At 36.6% G+C, this 18,531-nt stretch overlaps 1 protein-coding gene across 6 annotated transcripts in view; it reads left to right on the top strand.

The window, feature by feature from the left end:
* Window positions 1–18,531, top strand: part of CCSER1 (coiled-coil serine rich protein 1) — a 585,787-nt gene that overhangs the window by 294,398 nt on the left and 272,858 nt on the right. For all 6 annotated transcript variants that reach the window (XM_072336461.1, XM_072336462.1, XM_072336463.1 and 3 more), the window contains exon 7: window positions 4,431–4,508. In XM_072336461.1, the coding sequence (XP_072192562.1) occupies window positions 4,431–4,508 (78 nt within the window). The remainder of the gene's footprint in view (window positions 1–4,430; window positions 4,509–18,531) is intronic.

Here is an 18,531-nt window from a genome sequence, read left to right as displayed (position 1 = left end):
CTAACAAAAGATGTGTGGAGTACAATTACAAGCAACCACCCAGATAGTATTCAAATATGATAGGAAGTCGAGCTATCTACATTTTAAGCACTTCCATTATTTGTCACTAAGCGAGATGAGATTTCTGGGGGAAAATTAATCAAACGTGGAAGGGGATGAAAGTTGAAAGCTCATTTCACATGCTTAATGTTTGTTCTTACCAAAACTGATTTTGATTTTGTTTGTAGTAATTTTATTTGCATTAAGTGCATGTATCATTAAAAACTCTTAATGATGTTAAATAACTTGGAATGTACAGATATTGCAGCAGTCCAAAAGCATAGGAGGAAACCATTCATGCTCTGGATGAAGAACTAGAGCTCTTGGGCTTGTGAATTCCCAATTCCTGTCTTTGTTTTTAACAGCCTTTTCTAGCTTTAAGCAAACTGTTTTACCTCTTTTATCACTGTTCTGGATAGAAGAAGATAATAATATTTAAGCACAATATTTCATAATAATATTGTGCAGATCCATTAATGAATCCATTTACAGGCCTTTGATTACCTTCAGTATATCAAAATGTCACTGCTGAGCTTGCTGACTGCACTTATTTCAGTTCTCAGTTGTACTCAGCTTCTAGATTATAAATCTGTGGCATAACTCATGATACAACTAAAACTATCACCCCAGAAGTAACATCAACATTCATCTACTACTCCTTAGCAAAAGCTCTAAAGTACACAGGTTGTCTTTTCTTTCGTTATTATAAAGATTTATTTGTTCTATGGCTGTAATATCCACTGAAAGTTTTCTTCTCTGTCAGGATTAACTTCTTAGATCAATATGTTGTGATACTGATCTCCAGAGAAGTTAATGTCTGCCAACTATCACTGCAGTGTTTACCCTTGTTGAAAAGCAGTTGTAGCAAATTAAATTGGCTTCTGTCTGTGAGTGATATGCGTAAATTTTATGATACAATTAACTAAGGTTGATACATAAGCCTCTTGCTAGAGAAGATCAGATTAAATACAAGGCTCTGTAGTGGGAAAAGTCCCAGTTTATGAGATGAGGTGAATCTGTTCTCATTTAAAGAACGGTGGCTGAAGGCTCAAAGATCATCACTGATTTTAAAGGAGTGTGGCTTTAACAACGTGCATTTGTATATTCTTGATCTACTGTATTGAATGAAAAACCTGTTTGTGTTCTCTAATTTTCCATTAGACAATTTATGTTGACATACAGGATTATGTTTTGAAACATATATACACAAATGGAAGAGAACTAAACGACATCAAGCTTGCAATTACCTTAAAGCAGGTCTATAAAGTTCCTTCCTTTTCTTTCACCTAGCTGAAATGGTGGGATTTTGTCCACAAGAGGGTTCTGATCTTCAGTCACTGAGCAAAACGTGCATATGGGAAACGTTTGTTCTCAGAATCTTATTTTCTTCCTTTGTTTGCCTCATTCTCATGAAATGTCCTGATAATTACTTTCTTTAAAACATCTCTCTGCAAATAAAATGATTACCACAGCCCAGAAGCAGCTCTGTTCTACCTGTTCATTCTGCACTGAGGATGATATATATTTAGGCTGGTCAGTTCTAGAAACTGAAGAATAATCTGAACATAAATGATTGAAACTGTAGAAGAGTTACGGGCAGAATTCTGATGTCCATTTGCTGCTTTTTAACACAGTGCTCCAAATTTTAAAAAAAAAACAAACTCAAAACATAAAGCACTTAAACCTACTCATAATCTTTTCTCTTTTTTCACATGGGCAAGACAATACTTTTAAAACAGTTATAATGAAAAATAGTTGAATTCCTTAATATTCAGACATCTTTTGTGTAGAAAATAGAGTTTAGATGTTAAAAGCTTTGCAACATTCTATGCTCTTCAGGATATTCAGGTTTCTACCAACACGGGGAAAAGGCTTGATCTGCAAAAGCCACCTACAGTAGAACAAAGCACTAAAAATATACATAAAGAATGTTACTGTTGCAAAGTTCTGCAAAATTAGAAAATATTGTAATTTTCCTTATTTGATCTTTTAAGTATGGTTATGATACAAATGATGTTCAACATCTGTGATAAACTGAGAGTTGTGATTATAGCATAATGTTAGAACATCTTCCTGATTTATAACTAAAATCTCTCAAATTTAGGCAGGCTATCTGCTTTTATGAGAACAGAATGGGCTTAGGGGTTGACAAATAAAAAGTGTCCATTGAATGAATTGCTCACAGTTGTATTTTCTTTCATATAGGGAACTTTAGACTGCAGAATGTTATTAAGACATGGCCAGTAAACTTAGGTGGGACGTGTTATGTTGTTTGAAATGATTGAAGTGTGATACTGTCTCAGTCAATTATTTGCTTTAACAAACTGTGTTAGTGACACTGAATTTAATTAGTTTACACTGACAGAAAAGCTTTTTTGCTTCTTCTGTTGGAGAAAAAATTGCTGGAGTTGCTGGAAGGGCTGCTGAGGGTATGTATGCAGTTTCAGTCAGACCTAGTCTCATGTGCTGGTGCTCCAGTCTGGCAAGACTCAAACCAGTCCAGAAGCCATAATGCTCATAATAATGTCCCCTATCTTGTGACAGGTGTGTTAGTCCAGGCATGGTGCTATGTCAGCATGTTGTCCAGACCTGGGCTGTCTCATGTTCATTCTGCAGGAGCACTTGATGTTCTGCTGAGGCCAACATCGGGATGTGCCCTGGGAAATCTTGTCAAAGCATCCTTAACATTGTCAAGGTTGTTTGGTCTTAGATTCAAGCAACTGCTGGAGAATTTGCAGCTCATGCAGAGTGCAGGGGTCAATCTGCATTGCTGATTTTCCTACTGAGACAGTTTCAGTGTTGGACTATCTTACCATTCACTTGTAATTGAAAATTAGGGTGCATGATTTGTTTTGGAAAGCAGTTACTTTATTTATTTATTTATTTTTCAGTTCTGTGTAAATTAAAACACAAACTGTCTACCTTTGAGACAGAATATTCTCAGAGGAGGTCCCTAGTTTTGGCTGCTCTTTGAATTCAATCTAAAAGTACTCTTCTTCCCTTCTGTTTAACAAATAGTTTGAGTCATTGTCCTTGATGATCAATGACAGGAGTCTAAGTGTTAATACCTGTAACTGTACTGAAAAGGAAGTGGTGGATTTGGTAAAGATATTCGCTTTCTGATACAGTATAGTGTCTCTTATTCCCCGTCAAACTCTCTATGTTGCAGGGTTTATATACTGCCTTCTTCTTTCTCTCCTTTATGAATAATTACTGTGTCACCCTCTTTACTCCTTGTCTTACATTCCTTTTATTCAAGAAGCAGCCTTTGTCTTTTCTTTCAGATATGGTATAACTGATACATATCTGTTTATACTCAATGGTTTTGTCAGTAGGTATCAATTCTGAATTCTGTCTGATGTCAGTTATGACATAGGGATCTTGTAACAAGGTTTTGTTATAAATATATATATATATATATATATATATATTATTTTCCCAGCTGGCTTAAAAAATACAGTACCTACAATAAAAAAGCAAATATATATATATATATATATATATATATATATATATATATATATATATGTTCCTACATTGGTGAAACTTAATGGGGTGCAGCAATATTCTTCACTTTCAGAGCTTGTGCCTATCAAATGGGTCACATCATAGTGATGTGAAAATAGATAGCTGATTAGTTAACTGTGTAAGCTCAATTTATTAAATAATGGCGATTATGGACTTGTTTCCCTAAAAGTACTGTGTATTCTAGTATTCTTCAGAAAAATCTTGTATCATTTTTTGCATTTTCTTACAGATTTTGTTCTTCCGTCATTATTACCATTGTGAATTAAAACAAGTCTCCATGCTCATCTTATCTATTCAAATGTTGACTATGTCAGCAACCTAAAAAAGGCTGTATTTTTTGCTTCAGTCTTTCAGTCATTTGGCCTGGATAGATTTACTGACTTCATTATTAATTTTGCTGTTCATTCTTTAGTTTCATCTACTAGTCCTCAGTTGTAAGATATATACTGACTCATGGGAAAGTTTTCTTTTTAAACATTAATTCAGATGTTTTTCTGCAATATGTTTTCATGTTTATTTTGGCTTCTAATTTTAGTATCCGACTATCAAATAAATAAATTATATATTGAGACTTTGTGTTTTCATTTATCATCTTGCATTTTTCTTTGTAGATGCAATATTATTGCATATTTGTGCACGTGGTTCAGTCTTTGGATGAGGATTTTGTTCAAAATAAAAAAAAAAACAATCATTGTGAAACACTTAATCTTTGACTAATTACCAGTATTTTATAGATGAAAGCTGTTTTCTCAGTCTAATTCTGTTGAATTTTAAATATTATTTTTGAACTCTCTTCTCCAAAATATAAAGAGATATTTCTAAAACTTGATTGCTAATGTGAATTCCTGTTTGTTTTCTTTCAGAGTGCAGACATGAGTCCAGCTAGCAGCACCACCTCGCTCCCTGTTAGTCCCCTTCCTGAAGAGCCATTACCTTTTAAGGTATAGTTAATTCATTTTTCTATAATAATTGTATATGTATTTTGGCTTACCATGCAATCTGGCTGGTGTACTGTGAAATGCTGTTACTACTGCTTCCTTTCCTTTAAATTACTGTGATGTCAGCTGATGGTTTTATATATCACCATACTGTGCAGATTTTAAGAAGTAACTAGAATAAGACATTCTCGGTTTTGAGAGGGCTGTTCTTTCAGTAACAGAAGAAACTGGAGCTATGAACTATTATTTAAGAAAAAGAGGACTATGTTTTTATTTATGTCATCTGCATGAGATCTCTGTATGAGATCCTCTCAGGTTATCCAGGTGTTCAGAGCAGTGCTGTCACTGCAGGCCAAGAGTTATCATTGCCAATTGCAGGCTAAGACCAGGAGAAGTCGATTCTTGGTTTAACTGCCATTGTCTCAAATGTATGGCACTACATTAAGGCTGTGGAAATTGAATGAAGTTTCATAATTTTTGATTTGAGTCTATTCTGTACATGCTACCAATGCGGGAAACAGCAGCCTCAGCTCACACTTGTTCAATTCCATTAAATAATAATAAGTGGTTTTATTTTATTATTATTATTTTTTGTGAACTGTCTCATGTGCACTGTCCTGTTAAAGTCCTACTTCCAATTTCAGTGCCAACTCAGCTTCTTATGCCTGTTTTCATAGTTCTCCCCCTCATACACCCCTCCATCTTTTATTTTTTTTTCCTTATTTTTTCATGTCTGTTGAAGAGTTGTAATGTGTAATGTGTCGTGTAATGTTCATAACCATAACTGTGTAGCCAGCAGATTCCTATTACTAGAATGGTGCAGCTTGCTTAGTGGTTTCATCAGTGGAAGTACATATGCATCTTCATGGTCAACTGTACACTGATTTACACTCCTTTTCTGGTGTTAAATGTTTTCAAGCCCCTGAGCTCTCAGTCATTTTTGGCTGAAATGAAGCAATATTGTGCCAAGATACTAGATTTCCCCTTGGGAAATCACATGAAATACACATTGAAATGTTCTAAAATTATGAGGCAAATCTTGTAGTTATCATTTCTCCTTCTGCCTGGGGAAACAGTAAGATATGACTTAGAGTAAGGAACTTCTCAGCTCAGATAAGGCTGTAACAGGTATGGAAATCTGGCGTGAAATAGTGAAATCCTCAGCTGAAGTAAGTGCATTTGTCTGTTTGCATCAAGAAATCTCTGACAAATACACCACAGTGCCTTTATTTGATTTTAAAGGAAATCGTGCTCGCATAGCTGAAAATAAGCTACAAATGGCTTATTTGAAGTGGAAGAGTTGTTTCAATAAAAAATTAAGGTACTTGTTCATATTAAGAGCCCTTTATATTTTACATTAGAAAATGGTACAAGAAACCAATGAGGGAATACATTTTGCTGTGGAATTCAAATGAACTGAAATCAAATACACCTCGCAGCCAGTTCTCTTAAGTATAATTAAAAATAGGATAAAATGTAGCAGTTTGTTATTCATTCCTGACTCATTCCAAGAGGGAATAATGTTGTTCCAGAATGATGTGAATGATTGGTTTTACAAGTCATAACCTTTTCCAGAAACTGTCATCCTGTAATATTGGCTTTTGATGATGGAATGATGCATTTCCCTTAGAATTATAATAATGACTCTTCCCACCTCCTTTGCTGTGTGTAATGAAAAAAGATCTACTCTGTGATTCTGGAAACACAGGCGTAACAAAGTAGGATAATATAAGCTTTGCATATCTTTAGAGTAGTTGAAGCTAACTAAACTTTTATAAACTAAGCTTTTATACTAGACTGTGAAATGAAATCAAACTCTGTTCTCAGTGATTCCTGATTTAATACCAAGAAAGTGAACATTCAAATTTGCCAAAGCAGATGCTTATGATTCTTAATCCTAAAGGATATGTGCTCTATAAATGTGAAGGAGAAGCTGGCTTCTTCAAACACCGTTGTAAGATTTTGAGTTCAGTTTAAGGAAAGTGGAAAGCACAATTCCCAGGGGAGTGCTTGGATGTTGTAACTCAGTTGTAAAGACAGTGAACTCAGCTACCTTTTTCACATTATGCTTTGTGACGTAGCTCTACCAGAAAAACCCAATTCAGGTGAGACCATACCCTGAAATACTTGGAGAGAATTTTTTTCCAGTGCCGTAGCAGATGTTCCACCTGTGTTCATTTCATATATCATTCTTACAGAATTATTATGTTCTATTTATTCAATTTGTCCTTCAGAGGAACAAAAGAAATGGAAAACATTTGAATAAGAATTAAGGGTAGCCAACCCCAGCACTACTTCATAGAATCATAGTATCACCAAGGTTGGAAAAGACCTAAAAGATCATCCAGTCCAACCGTAAACTGTTTTATTTAAACCTAAACCCTTGAGAAGATGAAAACTATGAAACTGCCACTTTAATGCGTTTTAGCAACATTCACTTCTTAAGAGCTGCAAATAGCTGTGCAGTTATGGATCTTGCTTGAGCCAAGATCAGCTTTGCGCAGTAGCCAAAAGTACAACCAATTCTTTATCTGTCTTCTGATTTCCTTCTCCCTGTTGAGTTAGAGACACATTGCATTCAGAGCAGCCTTCCACAGCTATGATCTATAAAAGCTTATAGAAAAACCCTGTTCAGACATGCATGCAGACAGTGCACTTTAGAAAAGCTTTTCTAAACCAATTTTTGATGAAACACTCAAAGGTATTTCTTTTCAGTCAGGGTTATTTTTATGTCAAATTTTGGCTTTTAGTTCTCTGCTGTTTTTTGTGGTTAAAACTTTTTTTTTTTTTTTAAAGAGCAAGATCTTTTCCTATATTGTGGGAAAAGTTTATCCTGTCATGAAAGAACATCTTTTTGTTGGTGGCGATTTTGTACTTAAACTCTTTGATAGGGAAATGCCTTCCTTTGAACAGAAGTTTATCCTTCTGTTTCTGTTTCATATTTATTGAAGAACTGAAGTCGTATCTCACCGAGAAAAAGGAAGTGATGTCACAGTTGAAATATTTCAGAATTAAGAATTTGAAATGTAACAGAGTGGAATGGCACTTGTCATATCTTGACTGTTACTCTACAGTATAACAGCAAAACTGCAGCTTGCTCAAATGTGAGAGGCTTTTAATTATGACTATGTATATCTGTACTCATGATCTGTAATTAAAAATAATGTTGCTTTTCCTTTTGCGAATCAGTGAAGGAGGGGGTGTTTCAGAAATGTCAGCTTACAAAGCAATGTCTTCACTTTTACAGCCTGTTCCTTTCTCCTACTCATTATATCAAGCTTTTTTATAATTACATTTTGTTATTTAAAAAAATGTTCTAAAGTTTAGTGGCAGGCACTTTTAAGAAGACAGCCATGTAGTCCATAAGATATCTTGTATTATCTAATTAAACATTATCTGTTATAATGAACAACAGTCTCGTTGGTTATTAGCTACAACCACGTTGTAAATAGTAACTGTAGTAATTATTATAGCACTGCTTAATTGCATTTGAACTATATGTTGAATCTCAACCATGCTTTACTAATTGGCATTAAACATAAGAAAAAAAAAAGCAAAAAACCCACAAAAAAACTTAGTTTCCTTTCTGCTGTGGGGGAGCTAAGAATTTTCTTCAACATCCATTATTTGTAAGTGTTCTGATTTCTGTAATGAATACTAATGCTAATTGAGTAAGAAATGGAAGTGCTAACACAAGTAGTAAAAACTAACAATCCTTAGCGGTGTTGTCACTGTTATAGATCTGGTAAGGTATGGGTTGATGCTTAAGTAGGTGTGTTCTAATATTTTGTCTATTTATCTCACAGCTCAAAAGGGTCTGTGACCCCGATCTTTGTAGTTACTACTGGTTGTGTCTCTGGCAGCTCATGATATTTGTGCTCACAAATTTATTAAGAGAGGCATGTTACGTATGGTCAGTTATCAAAGTAATAGTCTTAGTGCAGATGTTTGGAATAATCACTATGACAATCACCATGATATTCCTGCTTATTTAAGGCAGTTTATCTTTCAGAGCATGACTTAACATGCTTCACTGTAGAGTAAGGTCTTGTCCTCGTCAGCAAAGTTGACAGTGAATTAGACTTTTACTTCATAGGGCTGCTTAGTCTGGTTAACCTTTAAACTTTCTTCTTTAAATGGAGATTTCAGTACTTTAAGCATTTACTTGCTCTTTGAGTAGGCCATCTATTAACGTCTTGTTACTTTTTGTATTCAAAACACAGAAATAGTCACATAGTCATTATGAACTATGAACTGGTACAAATTAGGTTTTGGTGACTCTCAGTCATAGGCTGGAGACTTGTTGAGCTCTTGTCCCTCATTTTTTCCAGCCTCTTCCTATCTTTCTGTCTTCATTGAACAGCAAAAGAAACTATGAAGCACCTTAGTTCTTTTTTAAGGTTTTGGGTTTTATTTTCACAGCTTTTGCAAAAGTAATGCCTTCTATATTTGTGTGTTGGTCCATGACATCAGAAGCAGCTTTTGGTGCTGTGACAGCAGAGCTTGAACCTTCCTGACAGTATTCCATTACATTTTGTTACTATGTGATAGACAGCAGCAGTGGGGCACTCTGACAGAATGGCATCTGACATGGGCATACAAAGCAAAGGTGTCTCATAGAATTTCTCTGTGCAGAAAGCATTGCTCTCATTGACATTCGGTGACACTTGCTGAACACTTATGAAGGCCAAACAGTGGTTGTGAGCACAGGGAGGCAGTGGGTGGTGTGTTTCAACACAGTGGGTCACCTCTGCTGATGAGGTTTATCTGAGTGTAGCCTGCAGGCTTTTGTGCTACTGTGCTCTTTGTTATAGTTTCCATGGAAATAAATAGGAGTCATTTCTTTTGGAACAAGATACAGAGTATTTTTGTTATTTATGTTACAGGAACAAATCAAACATGAAGATAAATAAAGTATTACTAACTCAACCCCATGTACCCTAATCTGCACCCCTTGATCTCCAGATTATTTTAAATGAGTCTATCATCTCTAATTCATTAGATGAATTGATCCCTCTCACTCTTTGATTTCATTTCCTGCATCAATATTCCTTTCCTCTAATGTTCCTTATGTCTTACTGGTGCAGCCCAAACTGTCGAAGGCCTTGATGAAAGCCTTCAACACTGTAACTTGTAATTTCTGAAGATGCTGATTTGGGTGGGTGGGTGGTTGCTAGTTGCCCGCCCATTCCTTTCCATGTAAACCCAACATACAGAGACAAGATTTATCATTGTTTGGTTAGTGGCACCAATTAAGAAATGAAATTGTAATGAACTGTTAAAATGTACAGACTGCAGGAGTGAACATCGAGATCTGCACAGAAGGGACTCCTTTCTCAGTGGCTGACTTACTGTTACAGAAGAATATATCACCTAGACAAAAGTGGTCTTGAGTGCTTGTGGGTGATGTATACTTGTCAGGCTTTGACAGAATTGGGAATGACCAGGAACTACACCTGTATTTGCCTGTTCTCTATCTATACCTTGATCATTGCTACCTGTCTTTCCCAGATTTTCTGAACATACGTTGTTTTTTCTTTTAGTATTTCTCTTTAATTTATTGAAACACTCTATATAAAGTGAGGGTTAGTTCAAGGTTTCAAAATTGATAAATATAGGCTAAGTGAAAAATAATGCTCTTCATGCCAAAACATCAATTATTTTATCAGGCAAATATATTATGGGTTAAACATATTACTAAAATCTCCAGAATATACCAGAAACGCAGAGAATGCTTCAAGCACAAGTGTACTGCTTCAACCATAAGCATACAGAAAGATCATCATTACTTTTTTCTAGCTAAGTGTGTTTCCAGTATACCTTAAAAAATGAATATATTTACTGCTATAAGGCTAAATATTAGGACGATTCTTGTTCCTTCCCTCAGGTAGACATGCTATCACACAGTGAATTCTGTTATACCTACAGGGTAAGTTTTTCCCACTGAGTAAAAAGGTATAAAAGAAAAAAAAAAAGAAAAAGACATAAGATTTGTAGCATTACAGGTTGCTGAAAACATATCAGTAAGACTGGGTAAACAGAGTTTTTTGAAGCTCCAAGGGAGAATCCTACTATCTCCAGTAAGAGCTCTTAAAGTTCTTCATACTAATCATCTCAGTACAGACAGTAAATCTACCCAATTTTCCTTGACTAGGGACTGATAGGCATTCAGAAAATATCATAGAGTATCCTGAGCTGGAAGAGACCAGCAAAGATCCTGGTTCCATGCAGGACCACCCAAAATTTAAACTCTATGTCTGACAGCATTATCCAAACACTCTGGCAGCATGGGGCTGTGACCACTGCCCTGGGGAACCTGTATGCTTGACCATACATGATGAACATTTTTATTGAGCAGGATTAATCCAAGTGATTCGGAGTGAAATTTTGTTCAAATTTATGGCTTTGTGCTGATTGATTTCAGTAATGTGGATTTGGTCCATGAGTGGATGATAGTGTACTGACCACTCTAATCCCATTGATTAAAGGTGAAAATGTAAATTTACACTGACGATTCCAAAATTGAATCTTTTGGCATTGAATCTAATGTCATCAATGCAACAGAGTGTTTTCATATACTTCCTCCAGTGTAATTAAAATTTAGGGCTACCAGTAATAGAAGAATATATTTAATAATTCAGTTGCCAATATGTGTTGGAACAACAGATATTTTCTTCATAAAATAAACAAATTTGTGAACTTGAAAATGGGATTCCTACATGCTGCATGAGTCTTTTCACAGTAGCAGATGGTCTCTCTTCTTATTTTTATTTTTTTCTGGCCAGTGATTGCATTTTCCATTCAGACAACCTCTGAAATATGCTTACACACTAACTAACATGTCAAGGAAGTTTGGAACAAAAAACATCTGATAACACCTTCTTTGACTGTTCTATTAAAACAGATATAAACAGCTTTCCCAGGATCTTAATTAGTAATGATAATGATCCAGTCACAAGCATTCAAACATAATTCTTTACTGGAGTAAATGCAAGGTTTGTCATTTAGAAATTCTTATCAAGTTTGATGTCTGAAAAGTGCAACACTAAAACCAAGTGACTGATTTTTAGGATGTTTTAAAAAGGCAGATACTTTTGTAATCAGTTGAGACAGCCATTATGGACAGTGAGATAAATGTTAATTTTAACCACCTGAAATTAAAGGCAAAGTTAAATTGCTGAAAGACAAACACCTTGTGCTACTTAAGAAACCAGCTGTTTCTTGGCCTTCTTTCAGCTGCTCCCCCAGTAGACCAGGCAAGATACTGAGATGTGATAAATGATGTTGTGTTGTAGATTCATTCATGTTTGTTACTCTCCTGATCAGATCATGAGCCATAATGTTTGCACACATCTAACTGTAAGTATTAAAACTTTTAAACTGTCTGTGTCATAACTACAACTGACCAGAATTTTACTTGTGGTTTCTTAGTATCTTTATCATTTTGTGTTGTGCTGTGGTGTATTCTTGAGGACACTCTCAAAACTGCAAGTTGGTATATTATGTATTTATTGTTGAAATTACAAGTGTTTTGAATTAATAACATGTAACTTCAGAATGGTCGATTCTATTAGCTTTCATCTTATTTCCATAATTATTCTCAGTGATGCATGAGAATGAACACAAATTTGTTAGCAAAATGACAATTCCTTGTCATGACAAGAAAAAAAAAAGATGAATTGTCTGCCCATAAAGTAAAACATTATTACTTTTAGTGTATTTTATAAAGTATCTCTAACACAGAAAATCTTTGGAGTAAAAGAAATTATTGAAAAAAAGTAACAAATTGAATGAAGCTGCAAATTTGTTATGTACCAGTACTGCGATTGTATAAATGCTACGCACATGTAATGTGATTGTGTTTGGAGTGTAAATTTGAGGGGGGCAATCATCATAAATATTAATTTCTTCTGAGGTGCTGAGGATCCTGAAAACACTAATCCTCACATCATTTCTATACAATTCCTCTAGGTGTTGTTATCTACCTTTCAGTGAAATAGTTTCCGTTGTATTTCTACTATTGCCTGCTGTCCTAGTCTCTGAGTGTGTAACAGATTCTGCAGTTCCTGCTTTCATGTTCCAGTTGTTATTTATTCTCCATCGGCCTGTATCTTACTCAAAGGGCTGGTCTCTCTGCTCAAAACAAGGGCTCTGCAGTTCACAGACAACTGGGAAATTATAATTTCCCTTTAAGTAGAAAAACATTTCAGCATTTATTATACTTTAAGATGACTTTTGATTCAATATAGCATTAGAAAGACATGTGATTAGTACTACGTGATGTGATATGTCTCTGCATAGTACTGCAACTTCTTTGGTTATAGGGAAGGGGACAAATAACTAGAAAAAATGTTTTTCAAGATTACGTCATGCTATCTGATGGGAAATACTGAGTGGTTGATATTTATTCAGTTATATGTTATTTTTTCACACAGGTCATATGGAAATGAGTTTAACTTTCTTCCACTGTAAGCTGTTTATTGTCTGAGAGTCTGTACACAAAGGACTTAGAAAATTTATCAATGAGGAAACATAACTAGCAGGCACTAACTAAAATATTTTAGTCACTTAAAGGTATAAATTATATTAGACATTTAAGAGCCTAATTCTACTCAAAGCCCTTCTCTAATATTTTCTTATCTTTTTTGTAAGTTCTGGAAATTATAACTACTCACCTACTTTCAAGAATGACCTTGAATGCTCATTCAAGGCAACAACACAGTTAACATAAAACTGTAACCCTGTAAGGGTCCAAAAAGGAAAAAAACAAATGAACAAAAACCCCCCAAAACAAACAAACAAACAAAAAAGTCTAAACAAGTGCATGGCTCACCAGGGAACAGATTTAGTTAAATTGACTTGTGATTATGATTTCAAGTGCATCAAATGTTCTTTTGTGATGCATCTGAAAAGGTTGCTGTTAGTCCAATTGCAGCAGCTTCATTCCTTCAGGCTGTATTGACAGGGTGAAAAAATATAACTAAACATGATGTGGTAAACTGAAGAGCAGCTTATTGCTTTGTCAGATGCTTATGAAGGGGAAAAACATAAGAGAGAGATGAATGCAAACAAAGGTAGCATTTAATGTCAGTGCAAGCCTAATGACGAAGAATCAAGTAATCAGGAAAGAAGGATATAACTCAAGTCAAACAGAAGATGAGAAGCAAATGAAGTGCCTGTGTTATGTCTTAGGAGAGCTTGGTACAGTGATTCTTGCTGTGTGAAATAACAAGACTAACCCTTTGGGATTATTATTTCACACAGCAAAAACCAAAGGATGTTTGAGTCCCTGCATTTTCAGTGTTTCTAGGCAATCAGTAATTCCAAAGGTTGTCTGCTGCAAGGTGGTTGGATAGGAGGGCGGGACATAAAGGTAGATAGAGGTAAAGACAGAAGGATGGATCATGTCAGATGGACTAATCCATTCTGTCCTGTGTAATGAAGGAATGATGCTTCCCCAGATCCCTTTCAAAGCATAAATGTGCACTTTGGGGCATCTCTGACCTACAGTTTGAACCAGTATCTGAAGTATTAATTAAAATGACATCCTAATCAGTGTGACTGATGTTCTACTTTGTACCTGCATTAAGTTATATCGAAAGTAGATTAATGTAGAAGAGATACTTTTAACCTGACTTTTCTACATCACAAAATGTACAGTGTGCTGCTAGGGAAATTCATCAAAAGGTTCAGCTGAAAAGATATCTCTGCAGATACATAACTTGTAGTAGCTACTCTGCTTAATTTTCAGCCATACAACTCTGTTATCAGCACTTCTTTGTCTTATTTATATTTATTTTATTTACAGTTTAGATGTAGTTTTTGGAAGAAACTTAGATAACTTAATAGGAGCTTATCAAAAGGAGGAAGAATAATTTCCTTCCTGAGCAGATAGTGATAGGACAAAGGGTACCACTTTTAAGCTACAAGAAGGGAAATTTAGTTTGGATGCTAAGAGGAAATTTTTCACTCAGAAGATGGTGAGGCACTGGCACAGAGAAGCTGTGGATGCCCTGTCCCTGTAGCTGTCCAAGGCCTGGTTGGATGGGGCCCTAGGCAGGCTGATCTGGTGCTTGACAATCCTTTTCCATGGTAGAGCAGTTGGAACTGGGTGGGTTTTAAGGTCCCTTCCAACGCAAGCCATTCTGTGAACTTTGTTTAATCATCTTAAGTCTATGAATTCTTTGGGCTTTGAAGTTACTTTTTATTTAAATGAATCAAGTAAAGTCTTCAGTCTTTGGTATAGAGGTTTTATGGTGGTAAAATATGGTGGGATGAATCCCACAATTGGAATACACTGATTGAGGACTACGGGCTTTTCAGAAGAGATAGACAATGTAAGTGGGGTGGAGGAGTTGTCCTCTGTGTTAGGAAGTGGATAGGTTACAAAGAGCTTTGTCTGAGGAACAATCACGATCAGGTTGAGACCACATGGAGTGATGGCTTTGTTGGGTGGGGAAAGGGCTATTGATGCCATCTACTTGAACTTTTGAAAGCCTCTGACATGGTCCCTTACCACATCCTTTTCTCTAAATTGGAGAAGTGTGTATTTGAAGGATGGACTGTTTAATGGATTAGGAACTGGCTGGGTGGTCACAGCCAAAGGCTTGTGATCAGTGGTTCTGTGCCAGGGTGGAGGCCAGTCACAAGCTGTGTCTCTTGTGCGGGGTTGGTCTTGGGACTGCTGCTCCTCAACATCTTTATCAGTGACACAGACAGTGGCATTGAGTGCACCCTCAGCAAGATTGCTGACAACCCCAAGCTGAGCAGTGCAGTCAGTACATTGGAGAGAAGGGGATTCATCCAGAGGGACCTGGACAGGATGAAGAAGTGGGCCCATAAGAAGCTAATGAGGTTCAACAAAGCCAAGTATACAGGGCGCTGCACATGGGCCAGGGCAATCCCAGATATTTATACAGACTGGGGGAAGATATCCTTGAGAGCAGCCCTGCAGAGAAGGACTTGTGAGTCCTGGTGGACAAGAAGCTGGACATGAGCCAGCAGTGTGCTTGCAGCCTGGAAGGCCAACTGTATTCTGGGCTGCATTAAAAAGGGATGGCCAGCAGGGAGAGGGAGGTGATTGTCCCCCTCTGCTCAGTTCTTGTGAGGTCCCATCTGTAGTACTGCATCCAGGCATGGGTCTCCCCAGCACAGGAAGTACATGGAACTCTTGTAGCGGGTCCAGAGGAGGGTCACTAAGATGATCAGAGGGCTGGAGCACCTGTCCTATGAGGAAAGGTTGAGGGAACTAGGCTTGTTTACCTTGGAGAAGAGAAGGCTCTGGGGAGACCTCACTGTGACCTTCCAGTAATTGAAGGGAGCATATAAAAAAGAAGGGAAATGGTTGTTTATGAGGGTGGGTAGTGATAGGACAAGGGGGATGGTTTTAAATTGAGACGGGAAGTTTAGGTTAGATATTAGGAGGAAGTTTTTTACCCTGAGGGTAGTGATACTCTGGAACAGGTTGCCCAGGGAGGTTGTGGATGCTCCATTCCTGGAGGCATTCAAGGCCAGGCTGGATGTGGCTCTGGGCAACCTGGTCTGGTGGTTGGTGACCTTGCACATAGCAGTGGGGTTGAAACTAGATGATCATTGTGGTCCTTTTCAACCCAGGCCATTATATAATTTTATGATATTAAATCACTCTAGGCATGAAAATCAGTATTTGCTTACTTTACTTGTCAGAAGACTAGAAGAAGTCTGTATTTAAGAATTGCCCATGAAAGAGAATTATCCAGGAGAATTAAAGGCACAGGATTTTAAAGCATTGTATTTCTTGCATACCTGATTCATAAAAATATATTTGTTCCATATAGTTGGGGAACTTTTATTTCAATAATTGTTTGGTTAGAACTTTCTTAAATATTATTAGACTTCAAGTCACTTGTTATCTTCTTTAAATCGTGTACTTAAAAGATCTCAGCACATTTTGTGATGTTCCAGGCTTTAAGTTTTGCACATCGCTGAATGCTTGGTACGTGAGCAAGGATCTGTGGTCTTGAGAAAGACCTATGCTATTTTCCCATGGAGGTGAATCTGTCATCTTTCTGTGTTGTATTCTTGAGAAGTGTGAAAAACACTGTTAAATGTTACATACATATGATGATCGTGAATTTATAACATTAAATATAATTTGTACCAAGAAGATGTTAATAATCCAGAATAGGGTTTAGTATTCCAAAGTGACCCTGTTTAAATTAATATATATAAATATATATATTTTTATTTTATTTTATTTTTGAGGGAAATGGAGAATACATGCATAGCAGATGACCTGCAGAATGAATCATATGCTTGTCAATCTTTATTGCATGTGTGAAATTTTTAAGAGCATTTAAAAAGTCACTGGAACAATGTATATATAGTGCAGATTGGCAGGGCTATACACTCTTACGTAGGCATGGAGTTGTTGGGTGGATTTCTCAAGGTCATAAACAAACCAGTAAGTATGAACTGCCCTAGTTTTGTTAACATGTAGACTCTCATTCTTCAATTTCATTAAAAATTTCATAAGTTTCCAATTCAAAGTAACAAAAGGAAAGGGAAAATTGTAGTGGGGGCCTCTGAAGTAGGGACTTAAATTATCAGTAATGGTGAGAATAATCTACATCTCAGGATCTTCCACTTTAGAAGTTAGTCCTCCAGCTGTGGTTTAGACTTTTATTGAATTTGCTATAATCTCAAAGTACCAGGAGAACAAGTGACACTTCCAGTTTCACTTTTCTTCTGCCTTCACATCTTGTTTTGATTTGACTCTGTGCTTGTGTTTAGGTGGAATAAACAAAAGCTGGGGTACAAAAAAGGGCAAGACGTGGTGCAGGATCTACTCATTCTGATAAATTATTAATTGAACTGTAATACAAAGAGAATGTGTGTATGATGCTCAGTAAGTGAATAAACTATGTGTTTAGTCAAAACTTTCTTCTTCTTTGCATAACAGTCTAGGGCAACAGTCCATGAATGTAACACCTTCTAGTAAGCCTCTATATATATTCAAGGGGAAATCATTTTAAACTGAGATGGAAGATCTAGGTTAGATATTAGAAGGAAGTTTTTTTCATGCAGAGAATGGTGATGTACTGGAACAGGTTGCTCAAGGAGGCTGTGGATGCCCCATCCCTGGATGCATTCAAGGCCCAGCTGGATGTAGCCCTAAGCAGCCTGGTCTGGTGGTTAGTGACCCTGGCCTGTGGCAGGGGGTTGAAACTAGTTGATCTTTGTGGTCCTTTTCAACCCAGGCTATTTTATGATTCATTCTATGTGATATTGTTTTGGCTTGGTCAAAAGTGTGTAAGTGTTCAGTTTTAACTGAAATAGAACTGAATGAGATCAAAAGTGACAGAAATGAGTATGTAGTTTCTCAGATAATTTCACTTCAGCAAATAAAAAGAAGTCCCAGAATTTTTACTTGAGAATGGATCGTGGGTGGCAGGACTGGAACAGAAAGTCTAACTTTGTGCTACTGTCACAAATAAATCCAATTTACTTGTACAGTATAGAAGAGAGTATTGTGTGAGATGACTGATTGCTTTCTTTGTAAGCGAACAGAACAGTTTCTACTGAAGTTCTTACAAATGGACTTTCTCTCGGCTGATTCCACTTTGGCTCTTCAATTGGAGATTCAACTGATGAATGGGAATCAGAGGGAATCCTGGTTGCTGCAATTTTGCCACTGGTGCATTGTTGTAACAATCAGCACCTGCTGTTCTTTTACTCTCAGCAACCCCACACAGAAGGGTCCTCTGAGAGACCAGGCAAAGTAGGCAGCTGCTTAGTGCCCTCCATCTTTGAGGCAGCTATACTGAAAGCCCACCAGTTCCCTTTTGTGTCCTTGAAGTATTTTCTCCTGAGGTAAACTATGCCAAGGATTCATGCAGACTCTTGGTTGCTTGCAATAAGGTGCTTTTGTTAGTCATTCCCAGTTATGTTTGCTTCAGTCTTGGGGTTAACTCTTGGGACCACCCTGTCACTCCACGAATGTGGATGGGTTCTGCCCCCTTTATAACTTGATGGAATTAAAGGTTGT

The sequence above is a fragment of the Excalfactoria chinensis genome, chromosome 4 (genome assembly GCF_039878825.1).
Source record: "Excalfactoria chinensis isolate bCotChi1 chromosome 4, bCotChi1.hap2, whole genome shotgun sequence".
NCBI classification, from domain to species: Eukaryota; Metazoa; Chordata; class Aves; order Galliformes; family Phasianidae; genus Excalfactoria; species Excalfactoria chinensis.
The sequence above is the reverse complement of the archived record's forward strand: the minus strand, read 5'-3'. Positions and strand labels throughout refer to the sequence as shown.